The sequence below is a fragment of the Dromaius novaehollandiae genome, chromosome 17 (assembly GCF_036370855.1).
Source record: "Dromaius novaehollandiae isolate bDroNov1 chromosome 17, bDroNov1.hap1, whole genome shotgun sequence".
Lineage (NCBI taxonomy): Eukaryota > Metazoa > Chordata > Aves > Casuariiformes > Dromaiidae > Dromaius > Dromaius novaehollandiae.
The window spans coordinates 5,977,150-5,989,967 of NC_088114.1; the positions used below are offsets into that span (position 1 = coordinate 5,977,150).

Here is a 12,818-nt window from a genome sequence, read left to right on the forward strand (position 1 = left end):
GAGTGCACTCTCGGCACTGCCAAAGAAAAGCAGAGATGGGCAGGTTGGAAGTTCAGCTGTAATTCAGCAGTGACTGAGCTGATCAGCCAGATCCATCAACGAAAGAGGAGGGTGAAAATAAATGAGAAGTGAATGAAGAAGGACTGTTACAGGAGGAGTTGCAGAGACACGTAAAAACAATTGAAAGCAAATACGGAGGAACTGACATGAAGAGGAGAAGACTGGAGAGAAGGAAGAAATCTTTGTATATGAAATGATGGGCGTGTGTGTGTATACAGACATACATATACACGGCAAAACCTGCCAGGTTTTTGGATGTTTCTCTATGATCAGAAAATTATGTGGCTGTCTCTCCACTCAGTCACTTTTCAAGAAGAGAGAAATACGAGTTTAAATTACAAAAGAAACTGCAAGAGGATGAGGGTAGTTTTCTACAGTATTTGAACTCCCCGAACCGCATTGCATCCGTGATTTATTAGCACTGCTTTCTCGCTTGGGAGGGCAGGGGGAGTTTCCAGCCCGCGCCCTGCCTGCTGAGCCTGCCCGCGGCTCTGGCAGGCCAGGTGGCAGCCCCGCGGAAGCCCATGTGCGCTTGATGCAGCTGATCCAAGGCCCTTGAGGTCAGCAGGAATATTTGTATCGACTTCAGATCTGTACCTAAATACACAAACTACCAGCAAGTGCCTCAAGGCACGAGGCTCTGTTCCATTACTGGGTGAGCTTAAAGAATGAAAGAGCCCAATTCAGAGGCGATTGTACAGATCACTGGCGGCTTTTACTAGATTGAGCCTGAATTCAAACATGAAAGCTGGCAGTTCTGTGCACTCTGTCCCCCTAGACTATCTTTGTAGCATGTCTAGCCCACTCCTAACATGAAGATTAAAGCACGTTTGCTTGATCTGAAACAAAATCAAGAATAACAGCAGTGTTAATGTGCCTTAAAGTGACTGTGCAAGTGTGAGCAAAGCAAGAACCATTACCAAACACTGGAGTTATGGTTCAAGGCATACAAGGGAAACCTGTCGCTATGATTCTCATTTTAATCTGCACTTACTTTTCCCAGCAGTCTTCCCACTTTGTTGACTGCAGTCTTGGCACTTGTCTGTGCCAAAAGCTTGCCCCTGGCTGGTTGGTGGAGAGGAGAGGTGGCAGGACCTAACGCAGCCCCTGTGGAGTCAGCAGACTCCCTGCTGCCTGGGATGTGCGGAGGCATCTAGGGAGAGATCTTCTGCAGTACAACAGGGAAATGCTCTAGCCTAGAGTAAATTTAAGCTACACTAGAGTACAAAAGAGTGTGTTGCGTTTTGGGATGAAACGGCTGATAACCTGCCGTTTCCTCTCATAACTAGTACAGGTTTTGAAGTACATAACATTTGAAACAATTATTTGGCTGAATGGCTCCTCTCTTTCTTGATGTTTTAAGGACACCTGCCCCTTCCTCCTCCTAGAAGTTGATCTCAGCAATGTTATATTTCCCTCACAGATAAGAAAACACAACCCTCCTGGCTGCATGGCTGATAGCAAAACTGCATCCATAACAGCTGCTGAAGGGGGGCGGGGGGCAGATGGGATTAAAAACACAAAGGGACTGCAGGGGAAAATTACTTTGAAAAATCACTTGGGGTCTAAGTAATAATCCTAATAAATACTGCAAACAGTAAGGGTTTTTTTCAGCAATGCTAGTGCTCTGCTAGCTGGGAGAGTGTCACAAACATTCAGCTTAGAGATCTTTTTGTAATAATAGAAACTGCACACAGGTAGTGAATGTAATTTCAATGCATGTATTTATCTGCAAAGTCTCTCCAATCCTATAAAGTAGATCTGTGGAAGTGGTGAGCTCGTATTTAGCAGGTTCAGCTGACTCTGCAGTCTGGATTCACCCTGGTACGTTCTTGTTTACTCAACACCCATGTCTGTCTGTCTCTGTCTGTCTCTGCAAGCATGTGTTGGGGTGAGACAGCTGCTTATTCCGACTCACTTTCCAACAGACAACACAGCAGAAGGCATAATGTGCAATGTTTACTCCTACAAGGAATAATTACTCATTTACAAAAGAGTATTCACCATTAAGTATTGATCCTGCTGCAAACTTTCTAGGGACTTTAACTAGACGTGATTATGCATCAACTTCTTTGCACTCCTTGCAGAGGCCGTGAGCTAGATTTTTGACATGTACCTGTTGGTTGGTTTGAGTTTTGGATTATAAAACGTCATTCCACTCATTCAACCTTTAAAGAAATGGAAAGGGTGGACAAATCACAAGAAAACTGCAAACTTGGGTTGTCCCCTCCCCACATAAGATTGCCAGTGCATCTAAAACGCTTACCATGAGGAGTATGATGGTTTTAAAGCACTGCTGAAAATGCCTCCCAGGCACTGGCAGGCTTTGGTCCTCTCGCTGAGATCTTCCCTTGCCTTTCTTGGGAACCCAGGATTTTTGCTTAGTCCAGGAGTAACGGGTGAGGGACAATGAAAAGGGGTTGTGCCACCAAGCTGACCAGTCTGTGCTCCCAAATTGTATTTCCCATCTGCTGATTCATACTTATAAGGTAAGCGCTGACGAAAGGGGGGGGGGGTTTCTGCTCCGTACTTGGACAGTGCTTATCACAGTGGGGTCTGGATCCTCCCTAAGCAGAAGGGATTTTTGTATTTTGGGATGCCAGCCTCAGGCATTAAGGAATACTAAGGATTACAAAAAGAAGAAGCTGCATGGGGTGGTTCTTATTGAAAGCACTCATTTTTCTGCTTTATTTTCCCTCTTCCACTTTTCTTAGTAGCCGTGCAGGTCTCAGACCCACTTGACTCTGGAGCTGAGGCATGACTAAACCCACTGAACCCTGCAATACTTCGTTGTGGGAGTTGGTGACAACTGCTACGTCCAAAGAAAATTATTGAAGCTTTGAATTGGAGGTGTATGCTGAACAGCAGTGTCTGGTGCAACACCTTGCTTGCTTCGAACTTGGACCATCCTTTTCTCTGGGTCCTGTCTTGTTACTGCTCTGATGATTTGAGCTTGATGTCAGTGGCCACCTGAAATTTTGACACCTAAATAAGTGCAGTTATTCAGGGCAGAAGCCGAATAGGGCTGTGTTGTAACCATTGCAGGAGCTCCCTTGGTTTTTGGGCTCCTATGAGCTGTCTCAGGTTTAAATACTCTGCCCTTTTCAGAAAGGGATTTGAGAACCTCTCAGTGATATCTGGGCTGAAATGTGGTGGTTTCTCTGAGAGCCCGATGAGCTGAAGAGTCCGAGTGAAATGCAGTAGCAGCCCCAGGACAGCTTCTGTGAACATCAGGAGTTTAGCGTTTATCTTTGCTGGAGGCAGGATTGTAACAGGTTGTAAATTCAGATTGAGTTTCCTCTCAGTTAGGAAGACAAATCCAGACTGTGTGTGTTGTATAGCTCCCTCCTGCTTACATATGTTTGGGTTTTTTTTTTTTTTTTTCCTGTCTTTCCTATAATCCTTTAACCAGTGCTGAGGAAAAGGTATTAACTTTCAGTGCTGGAGAAAGCAGTTTTGCCATGAGATATATTAGAAGCTTAATTGACTAGTTCAGCAACTTAAGTAGTGATATCCAAGAAACCGTATCTTTTTCTTTTCTTCTAAAATGCATGGTGGGATATTTGAGGCCTCAAGAGAACAGTGCTGACAAAGAGTTAACCACAGAAATGAGACATCCCAAAGTACATTTGATTTCTTTTTTGGAAAAAATAAAAACACAGCTGACAGCATCCACCTCGTGCCTTGCAGCTGAGCTCTTCAAAGCTTCTTCAGGGATATGAAGCACCTATTCCCATTGAATTAAAGGACAGCTAATTTTCCTAGTGTCTCAGGGGATTTCAGTAATGTAAGAAACACTACAAAAGAACAGCCCCTGAGCAATTTCAGGTCCCAGGATTCCTCGCTGGCAGTGGAAGGAATTTATATAATTTTGATGAACAGTGAAGTCACCAAAATATGCAGTTTTGGGGCAGCTGAATTTAGTCCAATTCAGCTGACAGAGGAAGTTTCAGAAATACTGAAATGTCTCAGCTGCTCACAAAATTAAACCTATATTCAAAAAAGCTCAAGCATTCTGTTTTAGAGATTCTTAAGCATTTGATTGCAGCATTTTCAGGGTAAAACATTCCAAATTTTTGTTTTGACATAGCATTTTTTTTCAAAGTTGTTTCAAATGGACCAACATTTTAAGAAGTGAAAGGAAAAGGGGAAGGGGCCAAAAATGAGAGATAAATATCTAGAAATTAACTGTTTTGACATTTTCAAGAGTGTTTACCCTTTTCTTCAAACACCATTTCCTGAAGGTCTTTTCTTGACACTCAATGAGGAAGAAAATGCTTGGAGAAGAAAGGATGCTCTGAGGAGCAAGATCCTCCCTTTTAGTAACGATTAGGCCGTGCCTTAAATCTAGAAGTCAACGAAACCAAAATGCACCTGTGGATGGCACTTCACAGTAGCCAGCGTAACAGGAACCAAATCTGAAATACTATTAGCAGCAGCTTATTGGTACTTGAAATCCTCAGTTGAAATGGGGCCCTCTTGCACTGCTTACCTGTACCTGTGGCTTATAAATGAAACCCTCCGTAGCAAAGAGGAGGCCGTGGGAAGCACAGGTAGAGATCCATTTGTTGCTGCAGGACCGAAGCGAACAGGAATCCTGTGGCTTGTGCAAAGTCATGCAGGAAGCCTGGGACTGACATCCACTCCCTCATATTTCCAACGCCATAGACGGACAGAGTAAGTGAGATTAAGTGGCTACTTTGCAAATTAAATGAGCATATTTGGAAGGTCAGCGCTGTTAACCAGGTCATTTTCTTCAGCTCTGTTCTGCTTCTGGGTTCTCTACTAAAACCAGCAATGAGGCTTTTAATGAATATTGTTTTGTGAGGCAGATGTCCCTCCTGCTCGTTCGGATCTGTGGTGAGATCTAACAACTCATTTCACATAGAAAAATGAAAGGAAAAAGACTTGCTTAATAAAACAAATCTTGCTTAATTGCTGTGGTTAGTCTCCTGCCTGGATTTTATGGGTTCCTGCAGCTGGCTTTAATCTCCTGATTTACTCTGGGAACAAAGAAGGGAAGGAGTGGACTTAAATCATGGCAGGAAGAAGTTGAAATGTTTTTGGCAGAACTTGGCAAGGTTGTGGACTTACTGTAAAACGCAGCCCAGAAACAAGCCACCAGGAGAGGCGCTCTGGGTTTCGGGAGATGCGATAAAGTAACTTCTTACAATGTGACCTTTGGAATCAGTAACGGCAAGTGCTTCTGCTGGTCCGGGCAGCTCAGGGAGGGTTAGCAGATAGTTGCAAGAAACATTGAGGCACTGGAGAAGACTGACCAAAAGGGGTCAGTATTTGTTAAGTTGAAGCATCAACTTGACAAATATAAATAGACGGGATTTGCATGTGGAAATGCAGATGATTTAGTGGCAGCATGCTCTGTCTCTCCCATCGTGGTGTGTGTGGCATGCCTACACTCAGCTCATGTGACCCAGGAACTACCTTGCAGCTGAACTGATCCCCCAAGTTAGGCTGGACTGGCATCTGTTTCTAATGTTTATATTTAGATGCTTCCTAAAGAAAAGTCTTCCAGCGCAGCAGCTTGGGTACCGGATGTGAACTGAAGAGAGTGTCTGGGCAAAGCAGTGGTCACTGCTCTAAAACCAGCCTGTGCTCAGCTCAGAGCGCAGTTGAGAATAGGATGGCGTTTATGCAGGCTACGAAAGACACAGAGCTGAGGCTAACCCTCTGGAGAGAAACAGTCTAACAAGAACCAGAAGGTTTAGTGTCTGGAAAACTTTTCCAGATATTATGGAGCCCACTGATTATCGAAAGTTAGTTTGGATTTAGCTTTTTATTCTCTAGTGCAGCCTTGTCTACACAAGCTGCAGGGCAAACTTTCAGTCTGGGCGCAGCGTGAGGGTACCATTAGCCCAGCCTAGCAGCTCGCCGCTGCCGAGGGCATAGTCCTGCTCAGCCCGCGGCCCCTCGTGTCGGGCTTCTCTGGTGCTGACGTTGCTGCTCATCTCGTCTTGCAGTGAGCCAGGCCAGGAAGCAGAACTGTCAGTAGACGAATGCTCACAGCTCAGCCGGCTGCTGCCGGCAGCAGGGCCTTAGCGCTAGCCTAAAGGGAGATGGGGGACTGCCTGGCCAGGGGCTTCGGGCGGGAAGGATCAGCTTCCGGCTGCGCCAGCCTACCCGGAGCTTCAGCCTTGGGCTTCTCATCTGTCCCACTGCAGCCCCAGCAACGCAGCCCCGCTGGGATCTGGGCTTTGGGGGTGACTTTCTCTGGGGCTAGAGGTGATGCTCTCTAGGATTAGCACAGGTCAGCAAAACCGTACAGCATGTGAAGGCATTTGTGAAGTACTCAGCCATCTGCCCCCACTATATCATACTGTTGCAGGTGGTAGAACCCTTTCATGACCGTAAACAGTTATGCAAGATTTAAATTTAAATAGGAAACTATAATTTGAGCTTCAGAGACTCCTGAAATCATAGATCACATCTTCAGCTCTGGCTGTAGCTGATTCCTTTGCCTTTATTGTCTGTATAGTATTATTTTTAAACAATACCGAGATTTCCTGAAATTTGAGGACAGCAAAATGGAACAGCTGGATTTTCATCTGTAGTTGATCAGAGTGGATTAATTAGGAAGATAAGGTGCTAAATGAAAATCTTCATGTTCAATTAATTACTTCAATTTGGAAATAGAATGTTTGCTTGGAAATTGTATATTTACACAAATGTATTTATTGTGAGACTTTTTTACTTGTGAGAATATTTTTACTTGGGCTTGACAAAAATTATGTAGTGGTTTCTAGGTGAGCTGCTGGAGACTTTTTTCTGTAATGTCTTTAAGATGCTGCTTGTTCTGCATGCCAGCAAAATTTTTAAATTTTCCCTCTGCGAGAATTAAAGAGAGAAAGAGAAGTTACCCAGTTATTTTGAGACAAAGCTGAGCAGAGATTTCCTGCCCTGTGAATTAATAACCTTAGGAAGAAGGTCCCTCCCCATTCTGGCTGCCATGTGTTCGTAAAGCTTCAAACCCGCCTCTGCTGGAGTCCTCCTGGCCCTGTGGCTCTGGACCTGACCTCTCCGCCGTCCTGCTCTGCTCTTGCTGACAGCGTTTCTTTCATCTTGCCATTGCAAGGTCTGCTTTTGTCAAAAGATCAAAAACTGTGCTTAGCTTTCAGCACATACACGGTCAAATTCAAATAAATAAGCTGCCCTTGAAGTTTTGTGCGTATGTAGGTGGGTTGCTTAGCAGGATCTGTGCTCAGACCTAGGAAAAGGAAAGGGCCCATTTTTTATGGCTGGTCAGTGGACTTGAGGACGTGGTTTGGTTGATACTACTACTGTAGAGAGCTCATACTCAAAGTGACAGAAGAAATTTGGTGACACCTACAGAAAATGCAGCAATTGCCTGCAGTAATGTCGGAGAGGAGGATTTGGACTCACCTTTGGTGGAAGTCCCTGCTGACAGCTAAGGCCGTGCTGATGGGCGCTGCCGGGTCGTAGAGCTGCGTCGAAAAGCCTCTTTGCGAGGAGGCCCATCCACCTGGAGCCTCTCGAACCATCTCTGATGCTCTGCAGAGCAGCACGTTGGTAAACGGTATGCCCAAAGAGGTGGAAAAGAAGAGTGAAATAAAGTTTGAAAAATACAGAGCAGAGTTGAATTAGCTAGGTTCTGCGAGTGAGTTTCAGTGCCCCGAGACTGTCCTGGGTGTGTGTATCCCCCCTCTCTGCTGGGGAAAGCAAGCGGCCGCGAGGTTGGGGGAGCCCCTGCGGCAGACCACGCGGGACGGCTCCACGGCTTGGCGTCCGCAGTCGCTGCAACTGGAGCTAGGGAAACGTGGCCAGCGCAGTTATCTCGTCTGAACGGCAGCCCTGGCGAAGGGGAGAGTTTGCCAGGTGCAGTGGGGAACCATGTGCTAAGGAAACCTGCAGCATTTCAGCTGTTTGTCATCTCCATTTATTGTCACCATACCTCCCTCCCTAAAGTAAATAGGATGAAAGTATATGTACTGCATAGGTTAGGTGGGTAAATACAGGAGGCTGTCAAGCAATTTGGCCTCCAGGTCTTTGGTCTCAAGGTTTATTGAGGAACTGTAACTTACACATTTTTATATACAAAGCTGGCATTATTGATTTAAAAATTTAATGTTTAATCACAGGCATACAACAAGGTCAATGAATCTTTGGAAGGGAATTAAATAGACTTTTGCTTGCTAGCACTCACGCTAGGTAAATAAAAAATTAAGTGAAAACATTTGTAGCATATGGGTGCAGGCTGCATTTAAAAATGCATGGGGCTCAATACTGTCGGACTTAATTCTGATTCATCCATTGACCTTGTTATGTAAAACTCAATGCCCTTTTTAGAGGGAGAGTTGCAGATTGTGCTTCTGCATATTTATTTAGGAAGTTCAATCTTCTGGGTGTTCATACCCCAATTCCAGTGCTAAGTGCAATCACAGCATTGATTTTTCTCACTAAACATAACCTACTTTACCCGAGGATGGAGGTTTTTTTTTTTTAATGGGCATTATATAATGGCATATGTGAAAACCACTCAACTTAATGCCCCATATTGTAGTTAATTAACAAAATGGTATCATAGCTGTGGGCTTTCATCCTCTGGCAGTGGATTTTGCCAGTAACCTTGGCCATACAAAATACCCATCCTAATTAACAGGAGCCCAGGTATTGACTATGTCAAGCTGCATGGTGGAAAGAGCAATTTGCAGCTGCTGAAGAAACTGTAATTCTGTTCAAAATCTAACCACAAGGTACCTGCTTCTGATGGGCATTATGCCGTTTCAAAACCCATGTTAAGGCACAGCTGAACAAAGTATCTAAATGATCAGTCTTTACTTATCTCCAATGGCTAAATAATAACAGTAAAAGAAATGTTTCCTAAAATACATACTACCAAATACAACCTTTTGGTATTATACAAATTTCAAGAGCAATAGTAGTGTTTTCATATTAAAGAAATGTATTTACATTGTTCATTTATTTAAACTATTAGTGTGCTGGAAAAGTTAATGGGGCTTAATGCTTTAATGAACCTTTAGTAATGGATTAGGTTCTCCCTTTGCCTTTTCTGATTTCATTTCTGAGTAATTGATCTGAAGGCATTAGAGATACATCAGGTTTGTAGTAGTTTTACAAGAGCAAGACTGTAACTGGTGAAGCTCCGTGATGTTCTGTGTTTCAAGCGAGAAAATTTAGCACTTTGCTTCTATACTGAGAAAAATTTTTGTTTTCCTCTTGAACGCCTTAAATTAATTGTGTTTTGTCTCAGTGTTAAAAAACTGCAGCAGGAAGAGAAGTAAGCCCTCTCAACTTATTCATGACTACAATGTCTAAAGATGCAAAAAGGCTGGATTTTCTAAGGAACTTAGGTACCAAATCCTTACAGATTTCAAGAAGAGACCAACATCTCAGTAGATGTCAGTTTTCTCCTCAGTAACTAAAATTTTGGGTTGCATAAGTATTTTAGAAAAATACAGTTTTTCACCATGCTTTGCTATGGTGAAGCCAGTCTCTGCTGGGTTAGAGGCCATACGGACCACACTGATACATGCCGTGGTACCTTCTCCCTCTGATGCTGAGGCCAAGCCGGTCTCAGCTACGTAGTCCCACCTGGCACCCTGCTCCCCATGTACACGTCGCAGGCGGAAGTTTGTTCCTCAGTGTCCTTTGAAGAGGAAGGCTGTGTAAGTATCTGCATTTCTCATGCCTGCTGCTTGTAATAGCTCATAAGATCAGCAGTGAAACAGTCTGTATCCAAATAGCATCTTTGCTGGTAGTTCTTTATACAAATGCTCCTTAATTAAGCAAATGTTCTTTAATTAAGCCTCCACACAGTCACTGCTGATGTTATTAGCATCACTGGATAAATACAATTAACTTTTCCATGATAGATAACAACTAATAATGACAGAGATTTGCATCCTGTAAGAACATCACTAAGTTACAAACTTGTGTTTTAACCAATAGCTGCATGCTCTCCTGGCCAGAAATTTCAAACAGAGTTCCTTGGGAATCTGTCACAAAGAGGGAATTGCCAGGTAGACAAGCAACAAAATGAACCAGTCCACTGATACCTAGAAGAATAACATAAGGAGTATAAGTAGATTATTTTTTAAAATCCCAGTAAAGCATTCATCTGTGCAGTGGTCAAGCACAAGCTTGTCTTCATGCAGATGAACAGAACTTTATTGAGCCTTCTACACTGGGACAGATTTTTCTTTGAGAGAAATTGTTACCAGAAGAGAGAAAAGAAGCTTGAGTGCAGGTTTTCCTGCATATTTAGTCTTTATCATAACCCTAGCCTGCTGTTGTCAGAACATATAAAGGCACACAGTGAGTTGTCTCTCCAAAAAGAGTAACAGTTTGCCTCAGGTCTGTATTCATGATATTGCTCTTTTATTTGCTTGTGGATTGAAAACATCTCTAATACTTAGCTTAGTACTGATATATTGAGTTTTCCATGCCTGATCTACATTATGAAGATCACAGACCTGAATTACTCTCTTATAAACTTTTTACAATTGCTGTTTCCAACAGGGCAAAGGTGAAGAAAGGTGTAAACATTCTTGGTGCAAAGACAAGTGACCCCCGGCAATGGGACGTGAAACAAGAGGTGGGGAATGGTGGAAAGCATTCGACCACAACAGTTATTTGTCAGAGGATAGCACCAAGTTCAAGGAACAGGTATGAAACCTCATATTCTCGGCACATTAAACTCATTTATATCCACGATACCATTCATTGGTTGAAAGACTTAGGGCTCTTATTAACCACTACTCCTAGCTATTAAACCTCTAGCCTGGAAATCTGGAGACACTTATGTTAACTACAGTACCATCTGCTGATCTATAACAGGGCATTTCACTTTCCAGATAATAAAATTCATCAGCTTAAATTTCAAAATGAATAGAATAGGCATTGATTTGGGGGGACATTTTGGCATGAATGTGAATATCTCTGATTTAAAAGGTTTTTGCTGAACATAGTAATAGTTGATAGATTTGACCTTGCTTCTCCAAAGATATCTCAGCCTCTGTGGTTGGTTCATCAAGCCACCAATTAATTCTTCTGCAGTAAGCCTTGTAACTTTTCAGCTTGGTACAGGGTGATTATTCAGAGCTTTCACTGTTTATTGTCTTGTGCGTAATATAAAAGGATCCCTTTTTGCAATGAGCTGCTTCTTCCAGAACTTGAGATTCATTGGCTAGCCTGTACATGATACAAATCCTCCTGCTCTGCTGCAGAAGTCAACTTTCTGGGCTTTGGAAGAGATCTCTCTTTTGGCCAGTTTGGCTATTCAGTAAGTGTCTTACGCACAGTTCCCTGCCTTTGCGGGCAGAGGAGAAGGCTACATTTGCTGCTGGCAACTGCCACAGCCAGAGCACTGGTGTGATCGGCCTGCCTGTGGCTGCTTTCCCATTTGATACGTTTTTACTGAGAGTTGGTCTAGTTCCACAAGCATTAAAGCATATGCTAGTGATTTTTCAGCAAGTCTGGTCATCTTTCAGGACAGATAATGAAGGTATATAATGTTGGTTTTAGTGGAAATCATTTGGCTCTCCCTGGGTGTCATCTTAATGAATTCTCACAATACTCCTGTGCATTAGTCCATGCAGAGCATTTTCATCATATAGATCTGCACAACACTAGCTCTGCACTTGGTTATTAGCCTCAGACTGGGGTTCATTAAAGAGCATCATAAAATCTTCAGTGGATGTTAGGCTGGTTAGTGCTTTCCCGTGTAGCTGGTTTGTACTGTCTTCAGGCAGACGCAACCTGAGCAGGTTTTAACGTTTGTATTTTGTGCCCAGTCGGAGTCCCTAGTAAATATTAGACTTCGTGAAGTGTGGCAACTTTTCTTGTCATGAGCTGATTCAGTGCTTTTATACTTGATATCATTGCCATTCATGAGATTTTCAGTGGAGAGGTTGCTGGGAGGAGGGTGGGGGCCATAAAGGGAAAAGAAAACTAAATCACTTGAGCCTACGTATAAAAATATGTTTGAAAGGGAAAACATGGCTTCAGAACTGGTGTGTAATTCTGAGTGTATTTGTCACTGCGGAACGATAATAGGTTATCAAAAATGAAATTAAATATTCTTTATCCAATTTGCATGAAGTCTAATTAACCTATAAAATATTTTTAGCACTGATTATGCAAATAAAAGTCGATGTTTTAATTAACACCGCTTTCATTTGTGTATGTAAATAGTCCCTGTCTTTCAAAAGCATGATAAACCTAGGATTGAATGAAATGTTAACATACAAGAAAGAACTGAGAGAGAGAAACCTTGGTTCCCACCACCTTATCAACATATATCACCTAATGCATTGGAGTAGAGATTTTACAATATGAGTTTGCATAAGGATTTTTATAAAATAACTTTAAAACTTTAAATAGTTAGGAGTGACAGCTAGGCGTGTGTTTGCATGGTGATCCCAGAAAGAAAAGCATATGATGCAGTGGGCATTACTGTAGTTACTGAATGTCACTTGGAGCTCTCTGTGCAGAGCACAAATATTCTATTAAGCTAATCTAATTTGGCCAAGAATTGCAAGCCCATAATGGGATCTTTCTGAGCCGCCACCAGCTTTTTCAGAGTAATTTAGCAATGTAGTTTATCTAGGCAATTTGCACTGTTCTATAGCAAGGTCACAGTAGATGTTTTGAGTTCCAGCATCAGCATGGGTTATTTTTCTCCTGCAGCAAACTCAGTGAATGTATAAGTATGTTGGTTCATTTAAGCAAAGAGAGGTGTTTTCCACTATCTTTGCATAAGA

General features: G+C 42.8%; 1 protein-coding gene across 1 annotated transcript in view; it reads left to right on the forward strand.

Moving 5' to 3' along the window:
- TMEM132C (transmembrane protein 132C) overlaps nucleotides 1–12,818 on the forward strand; it is a 218,977-nt gene that overhangs the window by 112,068 nt on the left and 94,091 nt on the right. The window contains exon 3 of the mRNA XM_026114607.2: nucleotides 10,576–10,722. Coding sequence (XP_025970392.1) covers nucleotides 10,576–10,722 — 147 coding nt within the window. The remainder of the gene's footprint in view (nucleotides 1–10,575; nucleotides 10,723–12,818) is intronic.